The sequence below is a fragment of the Scaptodrosophila lebanonensis genome, unplaced genomic scaffold, assembly GCF_003285725.1.
Source record: "Scaptodrosophila lebanonensis strain 11010-0011.00,11010-0021.00 unplaced genomic scaffold, SlebRS2 tig00000096-arrow-pilon, whole genome shotgun sequence".
Classification (NCBI taxonomy): Eukaryota; Metazoa; Arthropoda; class Insecta; order Diptera; family Drosophilidae; genus Scaptodrosophila; species Scaptodrosophila lebanonensis.
The window spans coordinates 87,720-105,537 of NW_022060567.1; the positions used below are offsets into that span (position 1 = coordinate 87,720).

General features: G+C 36.4%; 2 protein-coding genes across 2 annotated transcripts in view; both read left to right on the top strand.

The window, feature by feature from the left end:
- The window catches only part of LOC115627653 (tyrosine-protein phosphatase 10D), an 84,337-nt gene that overhangs the window by 55,580 nt on the left and 10,939 nt on the right, over positions 1-17,818 (top strand). Inside the window, exon 3 of the mRNA XM_030523393.1 lies at positions 15,229-15,478. Within this exon, the coding sequence (XP_030379253.1) occupies positions 15,229-15,478 (250 nt within the window). The remainder of the gene's footprint in view (positions 1-15,228; positions 15,479-17,818) is intronic.
- LOC115627463 (ubiquitin-conjugating enzyme E2-17 kDa-like) lies at positions 16,529-17,231 on the top strand. The gene has a single exon (XM_030523134.1). It carries the CDS (start codon positions 16,534-16,536, stop codon positions 16,999-17,001), a length of 468 nt encoding a protein of 155 aa, XP_030378994.1. The 5' UTR covers positions 16,529-16,533; the 3' UTR covers positions 17,002-17,231.

Below are 17,818 nucleotides of genomic sequence, written 5' to 3' on the forward strand. Positions count from 1 at the left end.
GTTGAAACGGGAGTTTGTTGTAAATTTGATGAAGAGTTAACGGTAGATGGAGCGGTGGGCGGACTGTGCACAAAATTCAGGCGGCCCCTCCCTTTTACAGATCTGCCAATTTGCCAAACGCGACAGCGCACATAAAAGTATGTTAGTGTGTGTGTGTGTGACTGTGCGTGACGTTGAATGTAATTTGGCAAAAATTTGACAATTTTTACTCGCTATTTTATGAACAATTATCAGCACGAACTCAGGGTTGATGTCAACACAGGAGTAATCTAATTTAAGAGCATATACTATATAGTATATTGTAAAGCCATACAGTCAAAAAACTACCAAAATTGCATTATGACTCACAAGCCAGTCCTCACAGAATAGATTAACATCGGAGGTGTTTATAGCCACTACCCGAAGGATTAAAGACTAGAAACTAGAAAGCCTTAACGCCAAACGTATGTAACAGGCAGAAGAAACTGTGACTGAACCCATGTTGTAGGTAATACACCTAATTCGGTTTTTACACGGTCCTTTTTACACGATTTTGATATAACACGGTTTGAAAATTACAAATTGCATATATATTTCTTTAGAGATAAGTAAGCAATCAACTATTTTGGCATATGATCATGTCTTTTTTTGCGCGACTGTTTCTGGAACCAATCTACCGTGTAAAAACAGAATAACAGTTGTTGAAAACTCTTTTTGAGACCCTTACAGTCTTCCAAAATTAACACTTGATCTTTTTTTTTGGAAAGCCTGGAATGCAAACTGCAGATATCCAGAAGAATTTGGATAGATTCGCACTTCCACTAAATATGCTGTTCATTGAAATAGTAGTGCTGGGAGTAAGTACATCAAAAAGATGGAAAAACAAAATAAATTTATAAAGTAAAGACGCAATCAGTGAGTTCGCTCTAATTATTGATTATTTTGATAAACAAAATTTTTGGGAAATTGCGTTAATTTTATTTTTAGGCGGTGGAAGAAAACATTGCTCGGTCGAGAAGAGAAATCTGACTGTCAGCTTAAAAAATTATGGCAACACATATAAAGAGATTGAAAATATAGTTTCATACAGTGCCACTGTGGTATTCACTTCTATAAACTATGAAAAGAAGGCAGAGAATCGAGGTCGTGAGCTTAAATCGACTGTTTTAGAGGATAGGCAGAAGGATCAAGCCGTTAAGATCTTTAAAATGATCAAAAATTTGAAGTGGCAGTGCTATGTCAGCTCATTAATTATAACTTAAATACAAGAAGTTCCAGGAAGGTATCCCGAAATCCGATTACTTTGAAAACATTACTACTCGGGTCACCAAACTTGTTGTAAAGCCATTTTCTATTCATAATCAGAGCATAATAACTAAATATTTAAGAGTTAGCTTTTGAGAATTGTTGTACACTTTTGTGCAAATTTACAAGAGCAGACTGGATTCCAAAAAGCTCTATTTCTTATTATTTTGCTCTAAACAAGAACTAGTCTAAATACACCTGGCTCTCTGATATTGTTTCGTCAAGCTTATTATTAATATAGCCATAAAGTTAATAATAGTTAAGCAATTTACTATATTCAACGTATTTCAAAATTCACGCTTATTTGACTCTTGCCTTAATATTCTTTCATTCATTTTTTGTACCATATCCATTTCATTCAATTTTTTTGCTGCTACATATTGTGATTATTTCGTTAGTTCAATTATGAATGATTAATTCAATTCGATTTCGAGTAAAAAGCCATACCGACGTCATTTCGCGTATTTTATTTCACTTTAAAAAATCGTCATTTAAAAAAAAACGCCCTGCAGGTGAAAGAGCACTTAACACCATGCACTCAGCCAAGCCTGACAATTAAACCCGTCAACGCTAAGCCCGTCGTGGTTATGATACCCTTCACAAAAGGGCGCTAAGTCAGACGACCTAAAGCTTATAATACACAAAGAAAGTGCTTAACTCATAAGTACATGCGAGTAAATGATCAGCACGATAAAACGACGCTTTAATAAATCCATAATCTGTTTAAATGCATAGTTTGATTTTCCCTTCCCAACAGGTTTATATAAATTATAAATGTTAATTAAAACTGAACACCTAGTTTAAGTTTATTTGTATTTAACAATAAGTTTAATTTAGGTTATAAATATTTTCAGAAATTCTTGCAAGCTCTCCAAAAATAGGCCAACGAACATTCCAAATCTATTGAGATATGTAATTCTTCTTCATAATGTTAGCCAATGCAATATTTTTCAAAGCATAGTAGATTTGTCTTTGTTCGGTTTCGAAGATTCGAAGTATTTACATCACTTCTGAATAATAGAAATGGATGGAGCAGGAAATATGTTAAGCCCGTAAAGGGTATTATGGTAGCGATAACGACAGGAAAGGATACAGCCTGCTTTCGATGTGGTTGTGATGTTCCTCTTGTCTACGCAGTTGCGCTAACAAACAAAGGACTTGAAGTTTCCAATTGACAATCGTAAGCCCAGTTGAGTGTGAGGCACGCATACATCTTCATGTGGAGATACACACACACACCACAGCAGAGTGTCAAAGATCGTATACTATACGCATAAATGTTCGCCGTAGATTGAAACTACAATAATAAATTCCCAGACACACACACACACACACACACTGTTGCAGAACTGTCCCAATTCGACAATAGACGCGCCTGTGTCTGTTTATTGTCAACACTCTTGAATTTATAGAAACTTGCCGAACCACAGGCGCGTCTAAAATACTCAACTATGCAAACTGCCTCTAGCTGTGGTGTCTGCAATGTCTGTAAAAGCATTTGTCTATGTGTGTGTGTGTGTTTTTGTATGCCTTGGGCTCCTACTCCTGCCATCTGTTGCCGCTTTGGGGACACACCTTTGAAATAGCTTTGCACACAATTTTCACAGACGCTTTGACATTTTTCTGCCCAAAGACTGTGCCTCCCTCCCTCCCGCTCTTCAGTTTCCTTTTATAACCATAGTCTGCGCGCCTTGGCGTATGCTTTGTTATTTCATGTTTGATTTGATTGCCTGCCTGACTACCGGACTGTCCTTTTCCCTAATTGCCGTAATTGGAAAATTGGATATCGAAAACGAACTGATTTTCAATGTGTACTATAACAAGCCATCAATTCCAATAGAATTTTAAGTGAATTAACTGTGAATTTTCAATGGGTGGAAAATAAGACTATATGAGGGTCAATTAACAAGTTAGCGGCGTTTAATAATTTTATAATTTAAAATTTTACATAAATAATTTCAAAGGAACACTAATTGTAGTTTTTGCAGCTACTTCAATTTGTTCTATTATTTGAAGTAATAGAATTTTTGCAGGTTTTATGATTTTATACATACTTAGCTTCTTCTTTCCAGGCTTAACATGTTTATTGTATTTCTAATTTAATAATAAATTAATGTTACTTAGCACTATGATTTTGATGAAACACGTTAAAAGATGTTGCTCGAAATCGATAAGCGCCAAGAACAATATTTCATTTATCTCATTTGATCTTCACAATCCAAAAGCGCATATTATATAACGTTCTGGCGTATCTATAGACTTATAGAAGATTTTTCGACCTAAAACGATAAACAAAGAAATCAATAGCAGCTGAAAAAGAAATTGAATGGATGGAGCTTTCTTGTATTTATTTTCCATCATTTTTTGTTAAAAACTAATTTATAACAATAAAAAAAACTTGATGAGTACACCTAACATTAAATTTTATATATGGTTGCACGTCTTTATTTAGCACGATGCAAAATAAAACAAAATAAATAAATAAAAGCACACACAGCTGACAAACAGCTAGAAACCATTCTTATATGGGTCGCTATGCACATTATATTGTGATTTAATAAAATAAACGCAAATCCTTACATTTTCACAGATTTTAATAGGTTTTCGATTAGTTTAAGCTAAGGAACCAATCATCTATTTTTGCATATGATCAATGTTTTTCTACACAGCTTTTTCTGGAACCCATCTACCGTGTAAAAACAGAACCATTTCAGAAACATCAAAAAAAAAACGCCAAAAATATTTACAAACGAACTTGTGTATTTCAGTATAAAAAATAACCAGAAAATTGAATAGAATTGAATGCAAATTTTTATTATTATTATTATTATTATTATTATTATTATTTTTTTGTTTCTCCCCATTTTATGATTTTTAAAAGAACGAATCACTTGTCTATTCATTTAAATATTTGCCTCACTCGCTGCTCTCGCATGTAAAACAACATGAATCAATCAGTTGATTAAATCGATCCGGAAGCTGATATGATATCGGCTTATTTTAGATGCGAACAGTGCTTTCTAGTACGTTCAAGTACTATGCGGGTTCCTGCTCCAAATTCCCTGCAAGCACACCCATATTCTTTGCAATTTATTCTTCCTGTTTGGCAGCGTTGCCGTAAGTGCCTTTAAGGTTGTAGTTGTTGTCTCTCGTTGTTGTTAGTGTTGCCTTCAGCCGGCACTCTTATGTGCGTGCCAACAATCCAACTGATTGCCTTCAACTATTGTTGTTGATAAGCTGATAACTATGCTGTGTTATGACAACAAACAGCAATTCTAGTCACGCATACAGCACAAGACGACTAACCACCCAGAGGCAGGGGCAGAGGCAGAGGCAGAGAGGCGCGTCACAGAGATCGGATGGGGGGAGGGCGAAGTGGGAGAAAGGGCAGATGGCGGCAGTCAGACTCGAATCGTTCGCTGCAGTCGCTCAACTTAACTAAGCCCGGCTCAGCTCAGTGCGGTGCAGTTCGTCGAATGAGTGTGCGGCAAAAACAATTGAGGAATGCCAAATGAAATGGTCGCGACGTGCAAAGCATCCATCTGAATGGAGGGGGCGGTGGTGGCAGGAGGGGGCAAGAGCCATGGCTAGCAACAACAATAACAGCAAATGCACGTAAATTAGCGGCCACAGCGACCAAAGCAGACACTACAAACAAATAAATACATACTCGTAAATACTATACAGTCAAAGCTGCCTATGCTGGACTGCCTTTTGGCAGCTAGGCTTATTTTTTGATTGGTATAATAATAAAGAATGTTGAATATCCTCTAAAGTCAACTTTATTCTACCAATCATATATATGGCAGCTATGTGATTAAGTTAAGCAATTTTTCATAAGATATTAGAGTATGGCGATATCGCCTCTTTCTGCCTGATACATAGATTTAGCTTTAAGACTTAAATGCATGCCCTTTAGCCCTTCGGGTACAGCGCAGAAATGTAGGACTCACCAGACAAATTTTCAAATGGGAACTTTCGGCATTACTTTGTTGAAAACTACCTACTTTAACAGACTGATTTTGATTTTATGCAAATAAATTTATATAAAGTGGGAAATTTTAATGAAAATATCGTAAAGAACAACTTGGAAAAAGTAGTTTTTGAAAACTGCATAATAAAAATGACAAACTACAAGTATGAACAAAATATCAGAAAACCAAATCGATTTTCAAAAACGCAAAACATTTCAAAGAACATCTCTTTTTCAGCTAAATAAATTGCAATCAAGTAATGTGATCTCCATAATACATGTAGTATAATATTATATACATAAGCCATTTTTTTTTTGACTCCATACTAGACAAAGATCTGTTGCCATGCTCTTCTGTCCGATGCATTTTGATAAAATTATTCGAAATTAAAACTGGCAAAAGTTTGAATTTCTCCAAGACCACTCAAATTTCAAAGATTTTTTCTATAATCTACTGTGGCACTAGTATACTTTTAACCACTTTTTAAGCCAAATCCCATTTTGGATGTGGGGATGGATTTATAATTTTGTTTACAAATAGGATTTATATAAGTTTTAAGTTACTTGACTTTTCTTTCAAGATGAAAGGCTGGTTTCTTCATTCTTACGCTACCTATATGCAAGTGTGTGTGTAATTATGTTTGTATGTTATATATATTTATGCATATTCGTGGTGCTAGAGCTTGTGCTAAGCTGAGAAACTCACAACACGCATTGGTGGACAACTTATGGCAACCCAGACATTCACTCACCCACTCAGCCCCTCATTCACTCACTCACTCACTCACTCAGTCACTCACTTACTTACTTAGTTATTCAGCATTATGCTTTGCTCACATTATCGTCGTTCCCGGCCCATAGCCGTCATACACTACTACTTGCGGGTGCAGTCGCCGTTAAATGCAAACTTTTCACACTTCAACGTGGCCCACAACTACTGCTAACAAGAACAACAATATTTATATATAGTTGCTACAAATGCGACTACAACAACAACAACAACAGCAGCAACTTTATGTCACTTTATGCTAATTGCGCGCTGGCCATTTGGTCAGCCAAATAGACCTACGCCCTCTTCCACTAATTAGGCCGAGGATCATGGCTAGTCGAGTCAAGTGTGCATCCACAAGATGGCGCCCATTCAAGCAAATGTAGTGGAATTGTTTCCGGACTTTTAATATCCTCCTCGATATTGAGGTAGGATTAGTCTCTTCTCTTTCTTTTCTTCTCTATTAATTAACAACTATTGGTGGTCACACAGACGGACAGGCAGACATACTTGTATCTCTATCAATTCGTCTCATCATGATGAACATATACAAGTCTGCCACGCCTCCCTCAGCATGTTGTATACATTTGGGTATAGGGTTTGAATATTGACACTAAAGGTTAGTTGATGTCCAAACAAATCAATATCTTTCAAGTTCAAAATAATTAACTTTGTTTTGCTCTCTTTTGGTGCTTGGGCTCCCTATTTAGCTCTATCCCGCATTTCTTTAATAGAAATATATTCATTTTACTAGATTCTTCAATATTTCAAAATAGAATAGTATGTTGCTTATGTCTAATTAATTTTCATAAATTTGAAGCTTTCTGAAGCTAAGAAAGTTAGGCTACTGTTATAAAATTAAGTGGTAGATTAAAAATTGTTCTATTGAAATAACTATTTACATAGTGTATACGAAATCCTTTAAATTTTCTGTTATAAAAAGATGACCTTAACGTTTCGACGATACTTAACCCATGGTATTCAATTAACTTCATTTTATTGATTGGAAATGCCAAAAAATAATTGGCATTCAAATTTCCAATTTACACACAACTTGCTTATAAGATCAACTTGCCAAGTGTAGCTCTAAAATTAATTTAAAAAACTTGTTCTATACAAGTCAACAATTAAATGAAAATGGAAATTTTGAAATACAAATTAAATTTTTTAATAAAAATCTAAAAATCTTTAAGAAAACGATTGGCTATTTTGCAAGTAAAAAATCTTTAAAATTATTATATATTTTTTTATTCTTACCGCTTTTTGAATACTTGTAATTGTTAATAACTTTTCTTAATATTAAACGATTTGACATTGATTTGAAATTTTGTGGCACTGGAATGGAATTACCATGAAATTATATCGATTTACACAAGCCAAGGAAACACGCTATTTGCTACAAACAAGCTCTAAGCCAATGTCCACAGCAATAACTTTTATGCCTTAACAATTAAAGTCGTTCCCGAAAACCAAAGTGATTTTGGTTCCTAGCCAAGTTACTTATAGTATATCAGAGGCTATGCAAATGCTGACTCGATTACCAAATTATTGACTAATCTACCACTAATATCCAACCACCTTAAAAGCACCAACTTCACAACTAATTAAACACACTCCTATAAATATCATTCTCATACAAGCAAACAAATCAGAAAACAAAAATATACAAGTCTGAATAAACAAACCTATCAAAAACCTTTGAAAACCTTTGAAAAACCTGACAACCTTCCTATAAACAATATACGACTTATGGTCAGATACAATTTCCCAGCAACTTTAGATACCAATTCCATTATCACAAATCCTACTTTAGAAAACAATCTTATTTAAAAAAACTTGTACAATTCGCAAAAAAATCAAGTTTAAACAAACATATTTAAGATATCATTGAAGATCCGGCAGTCATCGCTAGAAACAGCTTATGTTATTAGTTTCAACTTTAAACTTTAATTTGAAATTATGCTTAATAGGTGCAGTATTATTAGAGAAATAGTTGAGAGCAGTCCATAGTCCCCCATACTCGCATCTTGTTACGATTGTGTGAAATATGCAAAATTGTAAAGTCATTGTCTTTGGCACCTGAGATTACGTTGAACTTTCAGGGCGCTGCAGCAAAGTGTCCAAACACAATGCGTACAGAATGTTCTTGGGCATGTGTGTGTGTGTGTGTGTGTATATGCAGATACATCTATGTATGTATGTACAAGTATGTGTGTGTGCTATCTTGTTTTCAGGTACGTCGCTCTATTTGCACGGTGTTGGCTGTCGAGCTCATCAGTCAAAGAGTCGGATAGTCAGAGAGTCGCGGCGACAGACAAACAAAAGCTTGCATTTGACAAAATGGTTGAGTAGCTGATGGGTGATGGAGATGGTTGCTTACTAGTGGGTGGGGAGGGGGTTTCGTGGAAGGGGAGGCTGTCAACTCGTTTGCTTTGTACGGCAACAATACGTAATTATTCAAATGATTTTTGCTTGTTGTTTATATTGTGCTTTTGCATATGCTTGTTTACCTTCTACTGCTTCAACTTCCAGATATATGTACATACATACATATCTAAATAGTACATACACTATACATTCATAGCTTACTTATATACATACATCTGGATCTGGCTCTTTTCTGCTTCTTGGACATTTGTTTGCCTCTCGAAAATGTCTGCAGTAAAAGTTGAAGTTCATGTGCTGTCACATTTGCTTTTGTTTCTGTCAAAAGTTATGAAATGTGAAATATTTGTCATGCACACACACTCACACACACATACATACATATGTACATACATGTACGCCGCATTAGTGTATTTGCTTAGGCAATAAAGTCATGGGCAAGAAGACATTTTGCTTTTGTTAAATCTCTTGCCCCTGAACAGAGCAATGCACATTCCTAATTCGTTCTGAAAGCACATGCCACGGCTTAAATGAATACTTTTGTGGTTGTTTTTTTTTTAATTAGGGGCTGTGCGGTCATATGCTAACATTTTGACACAATGTTCGTATTAGTCTTGCCATTCTTTCCTACTTATAATTACTGTACTTGTACTTATAATTACTGAAAATAAATAACTGCATATATCATGGAACGAATAAGTTTCTTGAGCGTCTAAACTTGTTGATCTCGAAGATCCTATGTGCTGTATCAGCCTTTTTTTATATCTGTACAGATTAAAAGTTGATTGGGACTGCGATCTCTCTTATTTTAATGAAATTCAATAAGTTTGTGTATTTTAAGCCAGTAATTTGGGACAAAGCTTTTCAAACATTTATGCATTTAATAAAAAAACACAACTACTATAGACAATCATCAATTGCACGCAATAGAAGTGTGATGGCACGCGATTTTTTTTTTGTGTTTTTCAGAAGCAGATTTTATTTGCCAAAACAAAAGACATATTTATTATTACAAAAAATGTCTCTAAACAGTTAAATGCAAATACCATTTTAGAACGCTTATAGGTTGGTTCTTCTTAAGACACTTAAAAACAATTCTAACAATAAATATCGCTACCTAAAAGGGCTTCATTCAGGCTTTTCCCCCAAATTAAAATTGCATTTTAACAAATAATATAAGTTCAGCAAATTCATATCGAATATGACAATTTATTTATATTAGCTTGAAGCTCACAAAACAGTGCAACAGCTGCTGCCATTAGATCGAGCTTGGTAAGTCTCAATTAAAGATGGGATCACAGGAGAGTAACAATAACTATTACTGCTGTGACCTTCAAGTTGATATAAATAAATCGCCATATCCAATATAAATTAAATGATGTAATTTAGTCGTGTTATTATTATTCGAGCCATTGTAGAGAATTTTGCATTTTTTCAATGCTTTTCTTATTACGTATTTAGTATTACTTGATCTGACTATTAGTTTGTCATGGCCAAACATTTTTATCGACTATTCAAATACTCTCCTCATACTCAAACAGATAACTTATGCAATAGTATTTATGTATATACATATGTGTGTACTTATGGTATCTATCTTTTTATTTTAATTTATTTTGGCATTTTCAATATGCTTTTTTAATGGCGACCTTGTTCTGGCCACAAAGTGAAGGTAATGCCAAGAAGCCAATTACATGTTTGTGTATAATTGTTTCACGTTTTTGGGCTTAATTGCTCAGAGACATACACCAACTCTTTCGCTAATAATGGCCAACTGAAATTGTGCTCAGCTGAAGTGCCAATAATTGCAAAATAAAAGCAAAATACAATAAACTTATTGAACTTATGTATGTATGTATGTGCTACTCGTATACACATATGTATATGTATGTACAAGTTAGGTATGTATGTGTAAAATGTTCAAATAAGACATGAGAAATAATAAAGGCACTCGGCCATTGTAAATTGAGCTTTCAATGAAACCACAACATTCGCACACACACACACACATACACACACCAACGACAGCCAAAAGGTTTGCATGAAGCCTCTTTTTATAGTCATTGTTTTTTTTTTTTGTTTATTTATTATTATTTTCTCCTCAATGAACTATGCGCTGCGAATATTTAATTGCATAATAGCGCAACAGTAACACAATGCCGTTAATCATCAGCGTAATCGTCGTGATTGTCATCATCATCTTCCTCATCATCATCATCATCATCGCCATCATCTTTATCGTCATCATCTTCTAGAGCTGCTAATTAATATTGAGACAGCAGCTGAACTAATGTGCCATGGCCAAGTCAGTCGAGTGCGCTCACAGATTGCCAATCGAGAGAGCGACAGTGCGAGAAAGAGAGAAAACTAAAAATCAAATCATAGCGCAAAAAATAAGCAACAAATGAAAACTGAACGATTACTGCTTGCATCATGTAATGTACAGCAACAACAATAACATTATATAATTATGCAACAAGCATGCTGTGTGTGGTGGTGACGAAGCGAAGGAGGTGGGGCGCTGGGGATGAGGGGATGGGGTGCTTGGGCAAGGGTAAACACACGCTTTGCGGCACGTTTCGTTGCTGGCCAACATTTTCCAACTTTGTTGTTTTTGTTTTGTCTTTTGAGTCCATTTGTTTTCATTTGGTTTCAATTTCTTACTCGAAATGGCGCCGTCTGTCCATCACTTGCTTTCGCAGCAATTTGCGCCAAAACGTTAGCAACGATGCGGCACCAGTAATGAGAGAGGAGTAAGTGAGAGAGGAGAGGAGTGGAAGGTGCAAATTTTGTGTGTGTATAAGTAATAAAGCGAAAGCGCAACGTGCAAAAATCACAATAAAAATTGCCTGCCAAACGAAATGGAAGCACTCGAAGACGGCGTTGGCGCTCGATCCAACTGTTGATCGAATTGGAGCAGCATGGAGAAGCAAAGCGGAGTGGAGAGAGTGAAGTGGAGTTGAGTGACTCAAAATGTGTGTGTTGTGTAAAGTAAAGCTGAGACGAGCGACCAGCGACTGACTGACCAACTTAACATGCTAAATGAATAGTTTATTGAGTGACGACAGAGCACTGCGAATATTTCTCTAATTTCCCTCTCTCTTTTTTTTTTGCAATTCTTCTATCCATAACGCTCGCAGCGTATGGCAGATATGTATGTATGTATGTATGAACACACTATGTGTACTGATTATGCATGGCCAACTGGACCGGATTGCATTCAATGCAATCAAAAGCAAATCAATTATCGGGCCAGCTGTCTGTCTGACTAACGAACTGACTGACTGATGGACCGTCTCTAAGCACGCACTACACACCAACTGTAAGGTGTGTGAAATAAGTCTCTGGGACAAAAATATTTTTTATTGTAAAAGCTATATGGCATTATTTTTTTACCTTTTTTTCTGCTAATATTTAAAACCATCTTCTCTCTTGCTTGTAGCAAGAATTCTCCCAAAACAACGTTAATTTTTACCGCTACTACTTACAATAGCTTGCAGCTTCGTTTGCTAGAGCGAAAAAAGTAGCTGGGACAAATAATAAAAAAGCGGGTTGAAATTTTATTATTTTATTATTTATAACCTTAATTATATGGGATTCTACTGGATTTATTGAGTTTTGAAGCATTTTTGTTTTCAATTTTAGCCCATTCCAGGACAATAGCTACTATAAGATCCTTTAAAGTGCTAAGCTTTCTTCCATTGGCCGAAACCTGATTTAAGAGAGCTCCCCAAAGGTTCTCCATTGGATATACATAGCTCTTGGTTTATTGAAAAATATTGAAATTCATGGCAAACGCAAACGTTTTGGCTGCCCCTTCTTGGTACGACGAAAACAAATTTTTTTCAGTAATATAGAGCACCAGCCCGTCCTAAATTCATCATGAACTTAATCTAACGATTGCCACACGACGTGTAAAAATAATTTCAAGCTCATCATTGGATTCGTTTGCAAAAAAAAAGCACTCTGTCAAATAACCCATTTTCATTAATTATTGCTATAGATGTCTGTTTAATTTACTAGTATTACTACATAGTACCCTTTAGTGTATCCGCAATCACCACAATTATGCAAAAAGGCGGGAGATTGATTGCGGATAAACAGCACTTACAATAACAAGTATACGAGTACACCGCACTTATCACTTTCACATATCACTTATGTTTATTCATTTGCAAACATTCCGAATGAATATATACATACTTGTACATATGTATGTATATATATTATGAACATAAAAACTGCATTTAGCGAGGCTCGTTTTTCAACTGTCCCCATCAATCATGGCAGCAAATTCACTTCCCTTTTTTTCCTTCTCATACTTGCTGTTTTTGCCGCTGTTCGCCATTTTGTACGCCATTTTGTTTTCTGTATTCATTTTCAGCTGTGCACAATTTTGATAATAAATATGGTTTTAGTGTCTGAAACCATCTGCATGTGTGTGTGTGTGTGTAAACACTTAACACTTTGCATTTTATGGCCTTTTGACCGTCCCTCGTTGCTGATGTTATGTTGTTGTTGGTGTTGATTCAGGATCTGCTGACATGCCAGCTTTTCGCACACATTCCATAAACGTTGCTCACTACGCGACCCATTTGTTTATTTAATTAAAATTGCAGCGCACGTAACTAATTCAATTATACAAATGCAATTTGTACAACGGAAATTAGAGTGCATTTCCCAATTTCCATACACCATCAAGGGCAGTCAATCAATGGAGCTGTGGCAGCTGATTTTAAATTGATTAATTGCTTAACATTGTATAGTACATCTTTAATTGAAAGTTGTTAGGCTGTCCAGAGATGGCCAAATTGTATGAATATGTTTCAAAAATAGTTAAGATTGATCTATTAAATGACAAAAATAAAATTAAGCTTTCAGTAATGGATATCGTATTCCCAATTGGAGTGTTAATAGAATTTAAAACCATCACCAAAGACACTATTTGTAAATATTTGTTTGATTTCTTCTACAAATGTCAGATATACGAGTATAACAAATAGACAAGATGCTTTCCAATCAAACAAGGGATATATTTGTTGACCAATTTCTCATTGACATTTAGAAAATGTTTTCGGACTCAACTAGAAATAATTACTCATACTCTGTTTGAATGTTCTATACCTCTATTTACTTCCAATAATTATGTAATATTTCGAATGTGCTAAATATTCGCAGCAGCTTTAAAAATATAAAAATTTTCCCTTTTTAGTACTGCTCATTCCATTAAGAAACTTTGATGTTTAATTTATTACAGAAACTGAGATACTTGTAAAATTTAAAATTCGGCCCCTAAATCGATAAAAAATAAACTGTGCCAAAATAAAAAGTCTACTTTTATTGCTTTTTGTCAATCTTGAAAATTCAGTTTTTTCTACATTCTTTACTTGTATATCCACTTGATTTTATTATTTTGTTATACCTAGTGTTGATATTATTGTGAAGTAATGAATAATGAATAATTTATTAGATCCATTGACACTCAACTTATATCACAAGCCTTGACATAGTCCAGTACAACCAATACAATTTGTATTTATCTCAACCTTGTGCAGAATGAAATGACTTGGGAATTACAGTCTAAAGTAATGAGTCATCCAAGTTACTGAGTTTTTAGAGCTCGACTACTCCGAGCGTGTGATTTCTCATGCCTCTATTACAGTCTAAGCTTCTCTTGAATGTCTTTATTAATCGCAATTGGAAAAACTCAAATGGACTTTTTCTTGAAACTTCAAGAGCATGAAAAAGTTGAAAATATCAATAACATAACTCCTGCCTTAAAACGAGAAAAATGCACAATATTTTCCCACTTGCGGGTCAAATTTGTTAGCCTGGTTTCTTCAGTGACCTGAGCTGTGCATTAACGATTTGGTCGGGGAATGAAGCGAATACTCGTAGATAGCACAAACCGATTTATTACGTAGCCTACTAGTCTATACTCCCAAATGTAAGCATGAAATATGTTTATATATCTGTACGTATGTGGAGCACTAAATCCCAGTGCCCCTAGAAAGCAACTAATGCATCATAATGGTACGAGTATGCTGTGAATAGCGCAAACACACATGAGTTAATATGTATGCACACACTAACTACTTGTATATACAAACTAACAGCTTCAATTAGAATTTGCGCATAAATCCAGGCGACGGCATATTCATTCAGGAAGGGCGGCTGGCAGACAGATAGGCAGACGGGCAGATGGGCAGATGGGCAGACGGGCTGGCAGAGTGTCAGAGAGTGGAGCTGTGATAGTCAGATGCAGTCTCTGCATTTCCGAGCATTCGTTTTAATCCTTTAATGTGCCCGAGCTGGAGCTCGAGCCGTAGCTTTTGCAGGCGCGTCTGTGCTACGCCAAATCCATTATTTTTATCATTTGGGCCGTACTCGCGCAAAAAGCCCGTCCGTCCTAGGACCTGGTGGCGCTGGTGGAGCCGGTGAGGCCGGGCTCTATTGTTTGCGGTGTTAATATTTGGCGTCTGGCACCAGCAATTTTCACTGCCACTTCTATGGCAGAACAACAGCAGGACAGCAGCAGCAGCAGGAGCAGCAGCAGCAAGGACATCAACATCATCATCGCCATCGCTATTTACATGAGACTGGCTGCCGTGAGCCATTTTATTGTCACTCTTTACTTTTGTTTGCATTGCGCGAATGTCGTTGCACTTTTTGTGCACCATTTGCATAACATCCAGTTGTTTACGCCATTTGGACGCCCATCGGACACCCATCGGTTGCCCATTGGGTGCCGGATTCGATGGCCTATAGTCGCAACATTTATTTAATTGCATCTTTTCATTATGCTCTTTAATTGCAGTACGTACATTGCGCAGATCTAGCCATAAGCATACCGAACAATCCCGGTCTAGATGATGGTGCCTCATATCGTCTGGACTATAACCCGCCCTTTGGTTACCCGGAGCCAAACACTACGATCGCCTCACGTGATATTGGCGATGAGATTCAGTTCTCACGCGCCTTGCCAGGCACCAAATACAACTTTTGGCTTTACTACACCAACTTCACGCACCACGATTGGCTGACATGGACGGTGACCATAACGACGGGTAAGTCTTACAACAAATTGTTGCTAACTAAAGATAATTCACGAATCACTTATTTTACAAAATCAAATTTCAAAAATAATAAAATGTCATACTCTTTGGTCCCATACAAGTATTGTATATTATAGAGCAGTGGACCCAAGCAAAGTCAATCTATACATCCGTCTATATTTATGGACTATTTTTCTTCCGCTCCAGCTATAGCTGGACTATATATAGTTTCATTATTTTTGGATCACTGCATATTTTTTTTATACCCTGTACCCGTAGGGTTGAGAAATCAGTCTGGACATGTCCGTCCGTCCGTCCGTCTGTCCGTCCGTCTGTCTGGATGAACGCCTGGATTTCGGAAACGGTTGAGCGCACATTTACCAATCTTGGTTGCAGGTGCTTCTAGTCTAAACGAATTTATTTTTTTTTTTTTGAAGAAGAAGAAGAAGAATAATTCTAAGAAAAGTTATTAGCGAAACAATTTCTCTCCAGTACTACGCCCACTAACTCCAGTTCGCTTTTCTTCTTCCTTTTGCTTCTGCTATGGGCGCATATAACTCAGTGTCGGAAGTTTGTCTGGGCACAGGGGATTTCACGGTCGGGCTTGCTCGACTGTAGCGTTCTCTCTTGTTTTACATGGATAAGCTTTTTACAAAGAGTGGCGATGCATAGAAGAAGACAGTTATCGGGCTTATGTGTCTTATATGCCTTCCAATAATATTAATATTAATAAGTGAAATGTATTACACACGTTCGCAGCTATCTAGAATAGGTATTAATTTTATCTTCGAGTAATATGCGAATCATATATGTACTATATTAAAGATAATTTTCAAGATATCGTTGTCAACAAATATTGCCTTAAACAATTAAATAATAATAGTTCATTAACGTTATTGTTGTTCTCGATCGGAATTATCATGTATGCCTGCGCATTCTGTCAAATATATTCATACAATAACATTCATGAGCAACAGCAAAAGTGTTAAGAAAATAAGTAAAATTTTTCAACAACAAACAAAAATATCAGAATCGACTCAAGAGCAATACCAAGAACACGCACATTAATGGGCTTTCAAATGACCTCGCCAGCCCGGCGCCGTTTAATGCGGGACTTTAAACGACTGCAGGATGATCCACCAACTGGTGTTTCGGGCGCACCCAATGAGAACAATATCATGATGTGGAATGCCGTCATATTCGGACCCAACGAGACCCCATTCGAGGATGGCACATTTAAGCTTGTGATTGAATTCACCGAAGAGTATCCAAACAAGCCGCCGCATGTGCGCTTCATATCAAAAATATTTCATCCGAATGTGTATGCGGATGGCGGTATTTGTTTGGACATACTACAGGGTCGTTGGAGTCCCACCTATGATGTGTCTTCGATTTTGACCTCCATACAGTCACTGCTTTGCGATCCGAACCCCAATTCTCCGGCGAACTCCACGGCCGCCCAACTCTTCAAGGAAAATCGCCGCGAGTATGAGAAGCGCGTGCGCGCCTGCGTAGAGCAAAGCTTTGCCGAATAGAGAGCCAAGTACAGTGCATACATAAAAGACATATAGAAGTGCTGGAAAGACAAAACTAACTAACTCACGCACGCATTTTAGCCAAATGCTGAAACGATAAAAGGATTAAATTCCTAATACAACACAACACAAAGAGAGAGAGAGAGAGGCACCCGAAACCAGTGTGCATTATAATTGTTATATTGTTAAATAAAAAGAAACTGCATTTCGGCAGCTTTGGTTCCCATACATATAGTAGATAGCTTTTAAATTGCAAACCTTTAAAGCATTATTTCAAATCACATATCTTAATTACGACAATCCTGCCAAACACATTCTTGGCCAAAGGCACATCAACAAAACGCGATGGCGAACGCGAGTTGAAAGTTCAACTTCCGCCCATTACACTAATTGGGCGCCATATCTGTTTCCGCTAGTCCGGTCCGACCCGATGCGGAAATGAAGTACTTCAGCTGGCAATAAGATCCAAACGCAAGACCCCCCAAGCCACTCTTTTGATTGCTCACAATGGGACCACTGATAGTTTAGCTTCATTAAAAATATCTATGATCGATTTTTTTCCACAAAGTCAATTGAAATGACCAGCACCTTTGAAATCCAAATATTAACTAAAGACAAACCTTGATATCGCATTTCTTTGATTCCTAAACTGGACAATCTAAATTCTTCAAAGCACACTCGCAGCTAAGGCAACAATGCATGTCCACATCTGAATATACGAGTCTACCTATTATAAGTCCAAACCAAATATATTGCAATGGCTTTAAAAACTTTCAAATAAAATAAATTTTGAAGTAAAAAATATGCAACTGTATAT